The following is a 15489-nucleotide window of genomic DNA, read 5'->3' as shown; positions in this document are numbered from 1 at the left end:
TGTAGCATAGTTTCTGGTCCAACTTTAGCATTCTCCATCTACACCGGGACTGAACTTGTCTATCCTGGATGGCGCATTGGTGCAGAGGTAGCATTGTCACCTTACAGCAAGAGTTTCTCAAGTTCGATTCTCAGCTGGAGTGCCTTCTGTGCTGAGTCTGCATGTCTTCCTTGTGTTCATGTGAGTTTCTTCCAGGTGCCCTGGTTTCCTCCCACGTTACAAAGACATGCATCTGGAGCGTTTCTCCCTGGGCCTCCGCTGAAATTTTGTCTTCCTTCCAAGTTGTACTTTCCCAGTTAATAAATGTTAAAACTAATATTGAGGTTCAGTCCTTGGACATGTTCTTTACTCTCTCCTCTTAAATGACCATTTCCTAGGATTTGTCTCGGACCAAATGTATCATGTATGCTGCTGATTGTAGTCCTTACAAAAGACACCAAGAACCCGTTTGCCGTATGCACTGATCTCTTGGATAACTTCATAGCCAAGTGGAACTACTTTCATACCAACAAACGAGTCAATACAACCAAAAGTGCTTTTAAGTTATTTGATGCACCCTAATCGCGCATGCCCTTTAGTGTCATTACCAAAGAGCCATCAGGAAAGCTCCTTCCTTTCACAAAATAGCAAAAATACCTAGCATCACAATGGAGACAGAAGTGTTAACACACACACAAGTCCAGTATAATAAAGTATTACATTTGCGAAATCTGTCCAACAAACACTTAAGATACGCTGTAAGTATCCTTTTCTGTGCATTTAAAGTGTTTTTTGATTGTATTGGCTTTATTTTCTGAAAACAAACAAAAAAAAATACACTTGTTTCCTGCCTTTCTAAGCTAGTATAGTCCAGTTTTCAGGTTAGTGCTGAATTCAGAGTGGTTACAAGTCTCTGTTTGCCCATACCTTACTTGTATAGAAGGAAGTTTCTTTGCTCACCTGTGAGAGAGGGGAGCTTTGAGTAGCCTATCTGTCCGTGGAGGAGTGGTTTCAGCCCAGAAATTAGTGGTTTATTGGGCATTTTGGGCTTTTTTCTATCTCTTTCATTTCCCTGCTATAAAACCCGCATTGCCTGATTTTGCTTGCTGGGCAGCGCCGGTTAGCTAGGGTACAACTGTTCCCGGCTCCACAAAGTCTCCTCTTCAATTTTTCCATTGGAACTTGACAAACACTCAATTTAAGCACTCAAGCCATTCATTTCTCAGCCCGGCAGTTGCTCAACTCCTAGCAAGCACTTATAAACCCTAGCACTAGACCTCCCTATACTGTGCAGACGGACAAGGTTCTCTATTCGACCTTACCAGCCATTCAGTAAAACAGTTCACTGTACCTATCCTGGCATGTCCAAAGGGCAGTTTCAGGTGTACTCTCCAGTCCAACTGGTGAAACTGGGCATTTTGAGGCAATGTTACAACTGCCTCATGTACACAGACAACCCTCTCCTCCTACCACCAAACACTAATACATGCGAGAGATGCAATTATACAACCAAACTGGAGGCTAAGCTCTCTCAACCCAAGACTGGATCAGATAGTCAAGAGGAGAAGGGAAATACTTGCATCACACCACTAGTCTCACATAGACCCATTAAACCAGCACCAGCAAAAAAAACACGCAAGTACACGAAAACCTACTCGGTGGCTCTAAATAAAAATCTGCAAAAGCAACAGAGACCTCCAAAGCAGACATCCAAACAACCTCCACCCCCCCCCCCAATACAAACCATGAAACACATACTTCACAAAACCAGTGTGCCACGCAGTCACAGCCCTTAAGGCAAAATAACATACCCAACATACTAGTAATACGTGACTCTATAGTCAGCACACTAACGTCCCACTCACTAGGCTGAATAAGGAGAAGGTTACTGTTAACTGCCTGTCGGGTGCCAGGATCTGCCACATAACACAAGCACTCGGGTCACTCCAAAACAAGTACAAATACGACTCTGTCATTGTCCATGTTGGTGTGAATGACATGAGCTGTACCTCCCTGGACTACATGGAAGAGCTCTCTGATCATATAGCTAGCCCAGGCCGGTATGACCCTGAGTAGCATCCTGCCCTCACCAAGAATATCATGGTATAAAGAAAAAATTATCAATTTCAACAATTGGCTAAGTTTCTGGTGTCATTCAAAGGGGATCCAGTGTCTTGTCTGCCTGGGATGACATGTTCGACAAGCCACGCTGCTTCGCTAGAGACTGCTTGCACCTGTCACCCTTAGGCTTTTGAATACTGGCTAAGGCTCTTGCCACCCCCATAGTGCCTTTTTTAGGCAAGGCTCAAAAGAAAAACCCACTGACGTAAATAGCACAAGTAACAAAAAACTGAGGGTAATGCTACTCAGTGCCAGAAGTCTGAATCTCAGAATGCACGCACTCAAGGCACTCCTCAGTATGGCGAAAATCGATATATGTGCAGTAACAGAAACCTGGTTTAAGGCTCCAGAGAGCACCCCAGCACTACCAGGCTACAACTCATACTGTACATTTCGGCCACAGAACCTGGACTGAAATACAAAAGGCAGGGGCGTATCCATATTCATCAAGGATACCCTCACCTCCAGGTTAGTGGCACAGCATGATGCTTCAGAGATCATCCATGTGCAACTAACAACGGGCAAAACTGCAATTCAAATTGTAGCTTGCTACAGATCACCCACCATGTCCCAGGACCCCCATTCCCCGTTTCTGGAAACACTGGGATGCATAAAGGTCATACCAAACACCCTAATATTGGGTGATTTCAATTACCCAAACATTAACTGTTAGAACTACTCAAGTACTAACTCCCTTGCCCAACATTTCCTAGAATTTATAAACTTAAATGCCCTGGATCAACTGGTCCGCACTCCCACCAGAGATAACATATTGGACCTGGTCATCACCAACATGGGTGACCGGTGTTCCACACCGGAGGTCAACCCATCACTTGTTAGATCTGACCATAAACAAATTACTTTGGATATCCACATTCCGCCCCCACCCCCGGACAAGGAAACCAACGTGAAACACTTTTCAGAAGCAAACTTCAAGTTTCTTAAGACCAAGGTGTAAAGTAAAGTAATCCTTTACTAATGCATTCTACGGTCACCTACAAGAATGCATGGATCGTGCTATCCCAAGCAAAACCAAGACTCACTCTTCCAAGAAAAGGAAACAAGTCTGGTGGACTCCTGCCATAAACAAGCTATACAATAGATGGAGGAAACTAGTACAGAAAAGAGGAAAATACCAAGAAGTGAAGACATCCCTGATCAGTATCAGCAAGAAACTACGATCCCCAATAAAATCATCCAAGGCGAGTTTTGCAAGCAAAATTGTCAAAGACGCCAAAGATAACTACAAGTCATTCTTTAGCTATGTCAAGAATCTAAGTGGCAATGCTCAGATATGCTCAGAGTTGGTGCAGAATGGTACAAAATACACTGAACCGACCGATATCGCCAACATCCTGGCAGACAGGTTCTGTGCACACTTCACCCCCCTCATCCCCAAAAGGGCCCATAACCGTACCAGAAGAATGTAGAGCCCCTGAAATCACAAATACTCAGGTTAAAACAACCCTCTCCAAAGCCAAAAACACAGTATCAATGGGACTGGGCAGAGTCCCAGGCTGCATCCTACATGAGCTCAAAGACGGAACTAACCCCTCCCCTAAACACACTGTGCAAACTCAGCCTCTCCACAGGCTATGTACCCATAGAGTGGCGCACAGCAACGGTTATTCCACTCCACAAAGGTGGAGTCACAACAGACCCCTGGAACTATCACCCTATAAGCTTGGCTAACTTGGTCTGCAAGGCTATGGAGCGTATCATCATGGAACTCATTAACAGAGACATTGGGAACCTCCAAACACTGGACCCTACCCAGTTCAGCTTTAAGGGCAGATCATGCCTCCTAATCCTGGTGGACTTCCTTTGAGACAATTATCAAGGCTATAGATGAGGGAAAGGTGGTACACACAGCCTTACTTAGACCTCACAAAGGCGTTCAACACCATTCCCCATTCTGGTATTATAGACAAGCTCACCAGCCTGAACATAAACCCCTGCGTTACAAGATGGGTTGTCAGTTGGCTCACAGACAGAACCCACATGGTGAGAGTTGCAGGAGCTAGGTCCAACTCTAAACCGGTTACATGTGGTGTTCCCCAGGGCTCAGTCCTAGGACCCCTCCTGTTTGGCATATGCTTCTCAGAGGTACAGGTAAGCACAGGAGGAGTATGGCTGACCATGTTCGCAGATGACTGCAAACTAGGGGCTATAATTGAATCTGGCTGACACAGACATCCTCCAAAAGGGTCTCACTGAGACTGATAACTGGTGTAAAAATCATGGCCTCAAGCTAAATGCCAAAAAGTGTATAGTCATCTCCTTTGGAAAAAACCAAGTACCCACAAACTACCACATAAGTGGTAATCCCCTAAATACGGAAGACGTAATAAGGGATCTGGGTACCCAAGTAGATAGTAATCTCTCTTTTGATAATCACATTGCCAAAGTGGTTAGAAAATCCTTCTATGCTGCCCACCTAATCACAAAAGGGTTTGCATCCAGATCAAAAGAGGTCATTGTGCCCCTCTACTCATCAGACCCATCATAGAGTACAATGTCCCATTTGGGATGTACCTTACAAGACACCTGCAGCAGCTGGAAAGACCACAGAAGTACCTCACCAAGAGGATCACTGGCCTCAAACAGATGCCCTATGCAGCTCGACTGAAGAAACTCCAGCTGTACTCTGTTGCATACCGACTACTCCGAGGTGATCTCTGCCTGACATTCAAGGCCATGTCCAACCCAGAATTGATGGACATGCTCCACCTAAAGAAAACTTTATCCCCTCGAGCCACACACTCTAGGAATCTAAACCTCACCACAACAATAAATAGGATCTGCTGGAGGGATACATTCCTGTCTCAGAGGCTCCCATGCTTTGGAACAAGATTCCAATCTGCATTAGGCAGAGCTCCTCACTAACGCTCCAAGAGAAACCTTGACGAATGGATGGGAAAAAAAGTTTACCCCGGGGATCACTTCAGTGGCTCTGCTGGACAGAGGCACAGGGAACTAATCCAAGGGGGTGGCGAAAGCCAACACGTTCTGGCTAGGCTTATAAGTGCCTTCGGGCAGATAGCCTAGTACCTACCTATGAACAAAAGTCCATCTTCCCTTTAAATATAGCCTCCCAGTTATTGCCTTGTGTTCAACTCAAAATATCCCATTACTTCAGTCTGCTGAAAATAGTTTGGATTTATAAGTTTAGCTTGCAGCAGAGAGAGCATCAGTCTACTACAGTAAACAAATAGTCTCTCATCCGGATAGGGCATCTGTTTTCATCTACAGTCAGAATTCGACTGATGTTGTCCTATCTTAACAGAATTGGATTCAGAAATCAAAGAGTTCTTACGAACACATTTCATTCACTTACAAAAGGCCACCGTTTGCTTTTTCCACCCATAAAAGTGCATTCCCCAAAGTTGTACCTGCTAGTTGGAGTAGCATTCTAGATCAGATTAGACAAATGATTAACTTCAGTCATTAGAAAAGTCTCACCTTGCAAGACAAAATAAGACATTGCATTGGGATGCTGGCAGAGATCTGTCAGTCATACTCTTTAATTTCTAATAAGCTGTTAAAGATGTGAAAATATCACCTGCTTTTTTTGAATGTGATTTTCTTACAATGTTTGCTTTGTATGTATTGCACCTTAGCTCAATGTTTCACATATTAGTAGCTGCAATATTTATCATTTTCATGGATTGTAATGGTTGCATCTCTGTTCTAGATGCTATTGACTTTTGTAACATCTCATGCTTGATTGTTGTCGGTCTTTATGGCCTTTGTCTTGGCTAAAAAGTCCTTGAATACATTTGTATACTAGTTAACTGTTTAGGAATATTGTCTTGTATTGTTAACCCTTTAAGATTGCATTTTTCATTTTTAATTGAATTATTTTACAGACTCATCTCAAATTGCACACATCTTTATTAGAGAAGCTGTTAACACACAGTTTTGTCATAGCAGGCACAAGATGTTTTTTCTGCCTTTTCACCATTTCATCAGTGAAATTAAAAATGTGAGTCAAGTAACAGGATGTGTAGACTTGCATGCGCACGGATTCTTTTGCTCTCTATTGAATTGCAAAATAAGGTTGCTGCCTACCATTGACAGAAGTGCTAAGCTCTTTCTAGGAAGAAATTGAGGAATATTTGGGATAGCACCCTCCATCCACAGTACCTTATGGAGTTATTGGCTAGAGTGCAAATAAGTGGTCACAGCATTTAAGGCACCTGTGATCACTTTTTATTATGTGAGAAATGACGATGACTTGAATTGGATAGGATGTGAGGAAGCAGACTTTTTTTCCGCCTGTATTTGATTTACCCAGTCCTGAAAAACGTTTGCACTTTGAAAAGGAGGCAAACACAAGATTTTAGGACCCAGTTCCAGCCTACCCGCAACACATACACAGATAACTCCTGAAATATGGTGTTTTTTCTTCTGCAAAAATAAATGTGATTTCCGTAGAATGAAGTTTTTCTTCTGAATTTTGACCTTCGCTGTTAGTAAAAAAAAAAAAAAAAAATAAAATAAAAATAAAAAAAAATCCTGTTTGCATCACTGTCAAACGTGAACAGTGCAGTAGCATGGATTAAATAGCTAGATACTTCCAAAATATGAATTGAGGATTAGTTTTAATGGGTGTTCAGCTGATTTTGGCTGAAATTTTGAACTTTAATAAAGGGAGAAGGTAGCACATCTGTTTTTTTTTGTTCAATTTTTCTCTGGTTTCCACTGACCATCTAGCTCTGTACCTTCTGGCCACCCTGCTTGACCCATTCATCGTCCTTGGTGAAAACTCTATGGCTTATTCTTTTCTCTGGTGGGAGTGAAGGTTAAGCAAATTTGTAGTTTTGGCTGTCAGCCACCCAGCAGAACAGTGTTTTACTTTTAAAACCTATGCTGATTGCACATGCCTAGCAACCATACCTCTCAATCGCTTGGTGCAATAATTCTAGTGAAAGACAATTAATTGGGTACAAAGACTGAAAATCAGGGACAGATTTTAAATATTGCTGTTACAGAACTTATATTGTTGATAAAATAACGGGTGTTGCATTAGCATGCATTTTCTGAAAAGATGTGTGAAACTTGTCATTATTTTATGGCTTCAATCCTCATTGATTGCCAGGACAACACATTTTATGAGGAAAAGCTAAAAATTGGACGTTTTGTGAAATTCTGGATATTTGAGAGGTTGACAAAGCTGCTCAGAGCTGGGTGTGCAGCGAGTGTTACTCGGATGCCCTTCTATTTATCTGTTGCAGTATTCTTTACATGAGGGAGTTATCTGCCATAGGTGACCTGATATCAGCCAGTATACAAAAAGTATTTCACTACTGTGGGGTGCATGGTACTTTGCACGTAGGGTATCATATGTTGGCCATAAAAGTGACATGCACGCACCAGCCTCTGAACTGAATGTCCCAGGAAGAATGCCAGCCTAAAGAAAGTAGGGTATGACCATCCAAGGTAGAGACTCAAACAACCTGGAGAGGGTTGGAGGGGGGGTGGAGGGAGAGATTGGACTACTGCAACAGAGAAGAGAATACTTGCTCTATTTTTCTGCATCATTTTTAATGTTAAAAGCTGAGAGTTCATCTGTAAAGTGTAGTGCTTAAGTATAAGGAAAGGCAACTTTAAATGACTGCTTTGACGGGCATTTCAGAAAAGGGTGGTCTGATATTCATCAGTGTTCAGATGCAAAAGAAAGACTGTTTTAAACTTCAGGATTCAATACATGACATTAGGTTTGCCACCTCTCCTGGATTTTTATAGCATCTCCTTTCTCCTGGAAGTAATTAAAAAAAAAACCTCTGAAATGTCCAGGCATAATAACATTGCACTCTTGCTTAACTGGAACTCAGGCAGCTGATGTTCACTCGCACACGATCGCACTCTCCCTCTCTCGATCTCTCTCTGTCTCTCTCTCACACACACACACACACACACACACACACACACACACACACACACACACAATCTACTTTCTGAACACTACTAAAATGGTAAACAGCACATAATCACTATATCGTAAGACATTATTAGCTTTCTGTTCACTGATGTATACAACAGTCAGTACAAAAAAAATTCCAACAAGCTCCAGTACCGCTTTAAGTAGTTGCTAACAGTGAAGCGATGATTTTGCACCCAAATCTCTCCATCACAACACACGTAGTCACCACCGTGATGATGGTTGAAGGTCATGCTGTACCCATCCTGAGTGAAGTACTCATTCTGCTGCTGCCAGAACTGTAGGACAGGCAACACTGCTAACTTGCAGTTGCATGTTGTCAGTGTCCCTAAATCCGCAGAAGAAGTGGAAGAAATGCTTGTAATGATGTAAGAAGACTGGCGACCACCATCTGTTGTTCTGCTGGCAGACCTACTTCGTTAGTATACAGTAAAAATGTAAAAGAAAGTGCTTTAGTGGTGCAAGACTTAATCACATCTAACGAGTGTCCCAGGCTCTGGCCGTCATACTAATATTAAAATGATTTAAGATCTCATGTGACAAGCACCCCTCCTTGAACTTGGTAACTTTTTTTTGTGACAGAGCCCGATGACATTGATGCATTGTTGTCTGTAATGTATGGACACTCGCATGTTAAAGCACATTATGAACTTACAACAAAGCACTGTAATGTGGAATTTATTAAACAGTATAGAAAAGTTAGATAAATGTATACATTTCCTACTAACAAAGTGCATTGTTTTTGCATTTTCTTGCTACTGTGCTGCATTGAAATAAGTCTTTCTCTCTAGGTTTGGAGCCAGGCCAAGGTAGGTGGTCTTTGGTCTGTGAAACAGAAGACGACTGGAGGAATCTAACTGAAAGTTTCAGGCAAAAATCTTCTGTGAAGGACAGGCAACTCTATAAACTGCTTAGTGAGGACTTCTTGCAGGAGATCTGTGACATGATTTCACAAAAGGTAGTTTTAATGGGAAATCAAATATTAATGCATCATTTGATCTTGTCTTCCTTTTATGTGGCAGTAAAACTGCAGGAAAAATGTTTGGCAACAAAAGCTTTTGCAAAGATACAATAAAGTAATTATCTCGATGTATCTTTTTTTAAAAATTGAGTGGAAAAGTGTTGGAGTCCACTGGAAAAGGGACCCCAAAATATTTGTGTGTGTTGTGTACATATATCACTGGTGTGTGAGATATCAAAGTTTAAGCATCTTCTATTTGTAACAGTATTTAAACAGGTTATGACAAAAACATTTGTGTGTGATGAGCTGAAGCACTAGAATTGCTGAATGTTTCATTTTTAGTGAAAAAAAGTGCATGAGATTTGGAAGGTATCTATGCTATGCATGTGGATTGCAGGTATTGAGAATTGCAGAGTTCTTCAGAAAAAGTTGTTGAGGAAACATGTTTTTCTTGTATGTTTTTCTAACCCTAATGCTTGGCTACATGCCTTACTTCATAATTAGCCATTCATTCTGTAGTATGAGAGTTGATATGGATACAACCATCTCACAAACAACCATGAGGTGATTTTTCTCTCAATTCCAGTTAATAAATTCCACAACATTAAAATCGTCCAAAATTTCTAAAAATGTAACCCTACCGCTTTCAACAACATCCTAAAAAGTATTAACTGGAATAGTCTCAAAACTGTCTCTTTAGATGAGGCTCTTAGTCATTTTAATGACACCTTTTTAAATATCTTGCACAATCTTGCTCCCTCTAGAAGTAAAAGAATTAAAATAAACCATGCCCCTTGGTTAACAAAAACCAACAAAGAAGTACTGACCCTTAGAGTCTGGAAAACATGGCTTAAATGGGAAAATCCTTCAGATCTTATTTACTATAAACAGCTTCGAAATCGAGCCAAAAAGCTCATTGCTAAAGACCAACAGCAGTATTTCTTTACCCAGCAGTCATACAGTACAAATAACTGAACCCCGGCACCAAACATAACCCTGTCCACATCCTGGCATGCCTCCAGAACAAATTGCCAGTATTTTCAACACCTACTTTATAGATACCATTGCCAACATTATTGATGTTCTTCGTCTCACATTGATGCAGTCATAACCTGTGGGTAGTCCGCTGTCCTCGGTCGGCCCGAATACCAAAGTGTTAGGCTGGCGTCGGTCATGGTCGCTCAGATCTGACGTCAGTACGCAGTGGTACTAAAGCGCATGACCGACGCCATATCCTCAGTCTTTCTTGCCGCATGGTCCGAAGCAGTAGCAGCGTTTGCAAGTGCCGTTCGGCGTCCTGAAATTTTCGTATTTCGAGTTTCAGACCGAAGACCAAGTTGGGCTAAGTACCCCGTTGGGGAATATTTTTGTCTTTTCTTGCCTCAGTTAATCCGGATGTCAGAAAAAGTTAATAATTGTATTTCTTGTGGGAAACAGATACCTCATAGGGACTACCACTCTCTCTGTATTCCTTGCTTGGGGCCTGAGCACGACGTAGTCGGGTGTCGCTTTTGCGCTAGATTTAATAAGCGCACCATTAAACGCAGATTAGATTGTGCTAGACTTGTTTTTGGTAACCGGTGTAACTACAACATGCCGTTGGATCCTCCGACGCCCGCTACCGCTAAGAAGCGAAAAGATAAATCGTTAAAGTCTAAGCAGGATGAGTCGTCCGTTGCGGACGCCGGTTCTATGGAAACTACGGTTGAATCTGTGGATCCAGCCGAGGTTTCAGCTGAATCACAGGGGGAACCTTTAATCTTACAGGAATTGGCCTCTCAGGAGTTAGGTCAGGCCGAGGGGGCCTCTCAAGTTTCTGTAGTTCCATCTTTACAAAAGGTTGTTAGGCCTTCTACTTCTGTCACTAAAGCCCCTTCTAAAGCTAGACCTGGTCTTTCTGGCACAGGCATCAGCCCTAGTTCTTCGGGCTCTGTTCCTAAAAAACATATGCTGAAAATGGCAGAGGATTTGATTACTTTAATCAGAGGTTCTGTGCCCCCTCCAGATAAGAGGCCTAGGGTGGAGGCAGAGGTGGAGGGATTGGAGCATTCCTCAGATTACTCTGAGTCTTCAGCTGAGGACATTCAGAATTTTCCTCCCTATTCTGATTCGGATGCAGAGGATTCCTGTCGTCCTGCTTCTCCTCCAGAGGATTTTTCCTTTTCTGAAACCCTGCACTCCATGAGGGAGCATTTTAAGTGGGAAGGCCAGGATTTTTCAGATTCTCGTAAGAGGCTTAGGGAATTTTTGTTTTTGCCACAACATAGACCCTTGGCTATTCCCCCTGTTTTGGATGTTGTTCAGGATGTTTTTTCTGAAGCTTCCCTTAATCCTGATTCTTTACCCCCTGCCCCTGTCAAGCCAGACAGGTATTACAGAGTTCCAGAGGCTCATAAATATTTGTATAAGAGTCCTAGAGCTGACCCGGAAACTATTAGTCAAGGACCTAAGGGTGTCAGGGCTTCTGTAGTTAAGAATCCAGTACCTCTGGATAAAGATTCTAGGGCTTTGGATAGGTGGGGTAAAAAAGTGTATACCTCCTCCACGCTAGCTATGAGGGCTTTAAATTGCCAGTTTCATATGCTGAAGTATCAGAACTTTCTGTTAAGTAAGTTGAAATCTAAGGTAGATGCTTTAGCTGAGGGTATAGAGTGTAAGGAATTGCAGGACTTAGATCATGCCTCTGATCAGGTTGGTAAGCATTCCTTGCAGTGTGGCTTTGATGCTCTTCAGGCTTCTTCCAGGGTGGCTGCCACTGGTTCAGTTATTCATAGGCATGCCTGGCTTAAGGATCAAAATTTGTCAGAGCATGTTAAAGCTCGAATTTTGGATGCTCCTCTTCAATCTGAAGTTCTTTTTGGTTCTCCTGTGGAGTCAGTTTTGAAAAAAATGGAAGACAAAGCTAAGTCCATGCAGACGGTTAAGGAATTTTTACAAGTGCAGCCCCCTAAGTTTAGCAGAAATTGGCCTGCAAAAGGATGGGCTTACCCTTCTTCCGATTTTCAGTCTAAGGGCAGGTCTAGACGTGGTAGGGGCAGAGCTCATGCTCAGGGTTCTTTCAGATCTAGGACGTGGAGTTCTCCTGCACAATCTTCTGGTGAGGGCAGGGGTCAGCCTTTTCGTAAACAGACCCAATGACCTGTATCTCCAGCTGCCAGATTCCTCCTGTCTGGCAGCTCCTCTAGGAGGAAAGTTGGCACTTTTCAAACGAAACTGGCTTTTGGTCACCCAGGACAAATGGGTGTTGGACATTATAAATCAAGGCTACAAGTTTTATTTTCACACCTTGCCTCCTTTCAAAGGCATGCCAGATGTACCTCCTCAGCAAAGGCTGGAGGCTCACAAACAGATTTCTTTACTTTTACAAATGGGGGCTATCCAGATGGTACCTCCGTCAGAAGTAGGCCTAGGATTTTATTCTCGCCTATTCCTTGTACCAAAGAAAGGAAACACTTGGAGGCCAATTCTGGATTTGTCCATTCTCAATACATACCTAGACATTCCAAAGTTCAAGATGTTAACTTTGCAGCAACTTCTGCCTCTGCTAGGCAAAAATCACTGGATGGTAACTCTGGATCTCAAAGAGGCTTATCTTCACATTCCTATCAGGCCCAGCTGCAGGAGGTTCCTGCGTTTTCGGGCTGGTACTTTTCATTATCAGTTCTCTGCATTGCCCTTTGGCTTATCTACTGCGCCCAGGGTGTTCACAAAGGTCCTGGCTCCTGTGATAGCCTTCTTAAGACTAAGAGGAATACAAATTTATCCTTATCTGGACGATTGCCTGATTCTTGCTCAAGACAAAGTCAAGTTACTTCAGCATCTACAGTATGTAATGGCAGTTTTAAGGTGCCTAGGGTATTCTGTGAACGAAACAAAGTCCAGTCTAGTACCCTCTCAGGACATGTGCTTTCTGGGTGTGAGACTGAATACAGCCTCTCAGATGGCCTTTTTGACCCCGGACAAACAAAGAAATCTTCACCTATACTTCCAGCAATTATCCCTACTGTCCAGGCTGACTGCAAGGACAGTCCTTCAAGCCTTGGGGTTCATGGCATCTTGTATTCTGGTACTTCCCAATGCCAAACTGCATATGAGGAAGCTACAATGGTATCTCAAAAGTGTATGGACTCAACACTGCCACGATTTGGACACTGTCATTCAGATAATACCTTGCATCCAGAAGGAATTCTTGTGGTGGGCTCAGGAATGTCACCTAAACAAGGGACTCTCTGTGACCCGTCCAGAGGCGAGTCAGATCTTAACGACGGATGCCTCAGACTTGGCTTGGGGAGCACACTTCAGTGGGAAATGGATTCAAGACTCGTGGCCGCCCAGACTACAGCATTTGCATATCAACATGAAGGAGATGTTAGCAGTCCAATTTGCCCTGATGGCTTTCAAGGATCTACTTCAACCGGGACAGGTGTTGATTCAAACAGACAACACAACAGTCATGTGGTACATCAACAAGCAGGGGGGAACCCATTCGTACCCTCTTTGCAGACAAGCTATGATTTTGTGGGAGACTGCTCTGAGTTTGCACATCACTCTTCAAGCACGGTTTCTGCCAGGAGCACAGAACTCCTTAGCAGATGTTTTGAGCAGACAAATGGTGGATCCCCACGAGTGGAAATTGGATCCTCATGTATTCCAACAGTTGACAGTGGCTTGGGGAACTCCAGACATAGATCTGTTCGCTTCTCCACTAAATTTCCAACTGCCAAAATTTTGCACAAAGATGTTTCACCCAAAAGCTTGGAAAGTGGATGCTCTATCTTTCAGTTGGAACAACCTTCACGTCTATGCTTTCCCTCCTCTGCCTCTCCTTCCCAAGGTGCTCTTGAAGGTCAGACAGGACAAGCCTTGCATGATTCTAATAGCACCAGATTGGCCACGTCAGCACTGGTATCCTCTGCTGAGGAGTTTAGTACAGGAGCCTCCTTGGCCTTTGCCACCAATTCCACACCTTTTGTCCCAGGCAAGCAATCATTTCCTCAATGTCAGGGTACAGTCCCTGCATCTGACAGCCTGGCATATTCTGTTTTAGACCCTGGGGGGTCGCAGCTTCCTCAACAAGTTTTGAATGTCATATTGGAAGCCAGACGACCTAGTACTAGAAAAGTTTATGCTGATAAATGGAGGAGATTTTTTCTTTGGAGCACAGCAAAGAGCTTTGATGTTTCAGTGCCTAATTTGAGTTTTACATTACAGTACCTTACTGAATTATTAGACAAGGGTTTGTCTTTCTCCTCCGTGAAAGTTTATGCTGCAGCCATTTCTGCTCACTATGATTGTGACCCTCCATTATTTTCTCACCCTTTGTTTAAGCAATTTCTTAGAGGGGCAAAGAACATAAGACCCCCACGTAGAGCTCCTACTCCTTCCTGGGATCTCAATTTTGTGTTGGAAAAGCTTACTTTACCTCCTTTTGAACCTGCAGCTACATCTGAGTTGAAGTTTTGTCTTGGAAGACTGCTTTTTTGTTGGCCATTACGTCTGCTAGGAGGGTATCTGAATTACAGGCTCTCATGGCAGTTGAACCCTTCCTGATATTCCATAAGGATAGGGTGTCCCTGCGTACTAACCCTACTTTTATGCCTAAAGTTGTTTCTAATGTGGCCTTAAACCAGTCTATTCATTTGCCTACTTTTTATGCTGATCCCCAAAATAAAGGGGAAAAAATTTTGCATTCTTTGGATATTCACAGGCAGTTACGCTATTATTTGAGCAGAACTAAAGGGTTCAGGCATACTCAACAGTTATTCATTTCTTTTGCTTTGGTTCACAAGGGAAAGCTGTTTCAAAGCAAACTATTTCTAAGTGGATTGGCCATTGTATTGCTTTTTGTTATTCTCATCATGGAAAGGATGTTCCGGCCGGGATCAGACCTCATTCCACTAGGGCTACTGCCACTTCTACTGCCTTTTTAAGGGGAGTAGCTACTAAGGATATTTTGGAGGCAGCTACTTGGAGTTCAGTGCACACTTTTACTAAACATTACCATCTCCCTCTTTATTCCAAGTCTAGGGCTGGGTTTGCCACTGCAGTTTTACAGGGCATGTTAGCAGCTCCTAATGCTTTTTAATTTTGCCATCCTCCCTTTACCTTTGCTTTGGGATTCTACCCACAGGTTATGACTGCAGCAATGTGAGACGAAGAACATAGTACAGTTTTGTACCTACCATAAATGTAGATGTTCGAGGATCCACATTGCTGCAGTCCAATTCCCTCCCTCCTTCCCCTCTGTAGTTTGGGGTTGCTGTGTTTCTTTTGGGGTAATTATTATTATTATTATTATTATTATTTTTTCTATATTGGTGGTTGGGTATTTTCTATTTTTGGCTATGGCCTTTTCTTTTTAGGCCTTCTGACATCTGGGGCAAGAAAGACTGAGGATATGGCGTCGGTCATGCGCTTTAGTACCACTGCGTACTGACGTCAGATCTGAGCGACCATGACCGACGCCAGCCTAACACTTTGGTAT

General features: G+C 42.9%; 1 protein-coding gene across 1 annotated transcript in view; it reads left to right on the top strand.

The window, feature by feature from the left end:
* LOC122814988 (cat eye syndrome critical region protein 2 homolog) overlaps positions 1-15489 on the top strand; it is a 2862500-nt gene that overhangs the window by 1172919 nt on the left and 1674092 nt on the right. Inside the window, exons 7-8 of the mRNA XM_044087243.1 lie at positions 8836-9084; positions 9706-9940. Coding sequence (XP_043943178.1) covers positions 8836-9084; positions 9706-9940 — 484 coding nt within the window. The remainder of the gene's footprint in view (positions 1-8835; positions 9085-9705; positions 9941-15489) is intronic.

This window comes from Protopterus annectens, chromosome 11.part0 (genome assembly GCF_019279795.1).
Source record: "Protopterus annectens isolate FY-2018-M chromosome 11.part0, PAN1.0, whole genome shotgun sequence".
NCBI lineage: Eukaryota > Metazoa > Chordata > Ceratodontiformes > Protopteridae > Protopterus > Protopterus annectens.
Note: the sequence above shows the minus strand (reverse complement) of the source record. Positions and strands in the feature narration are given on the sequence as shown.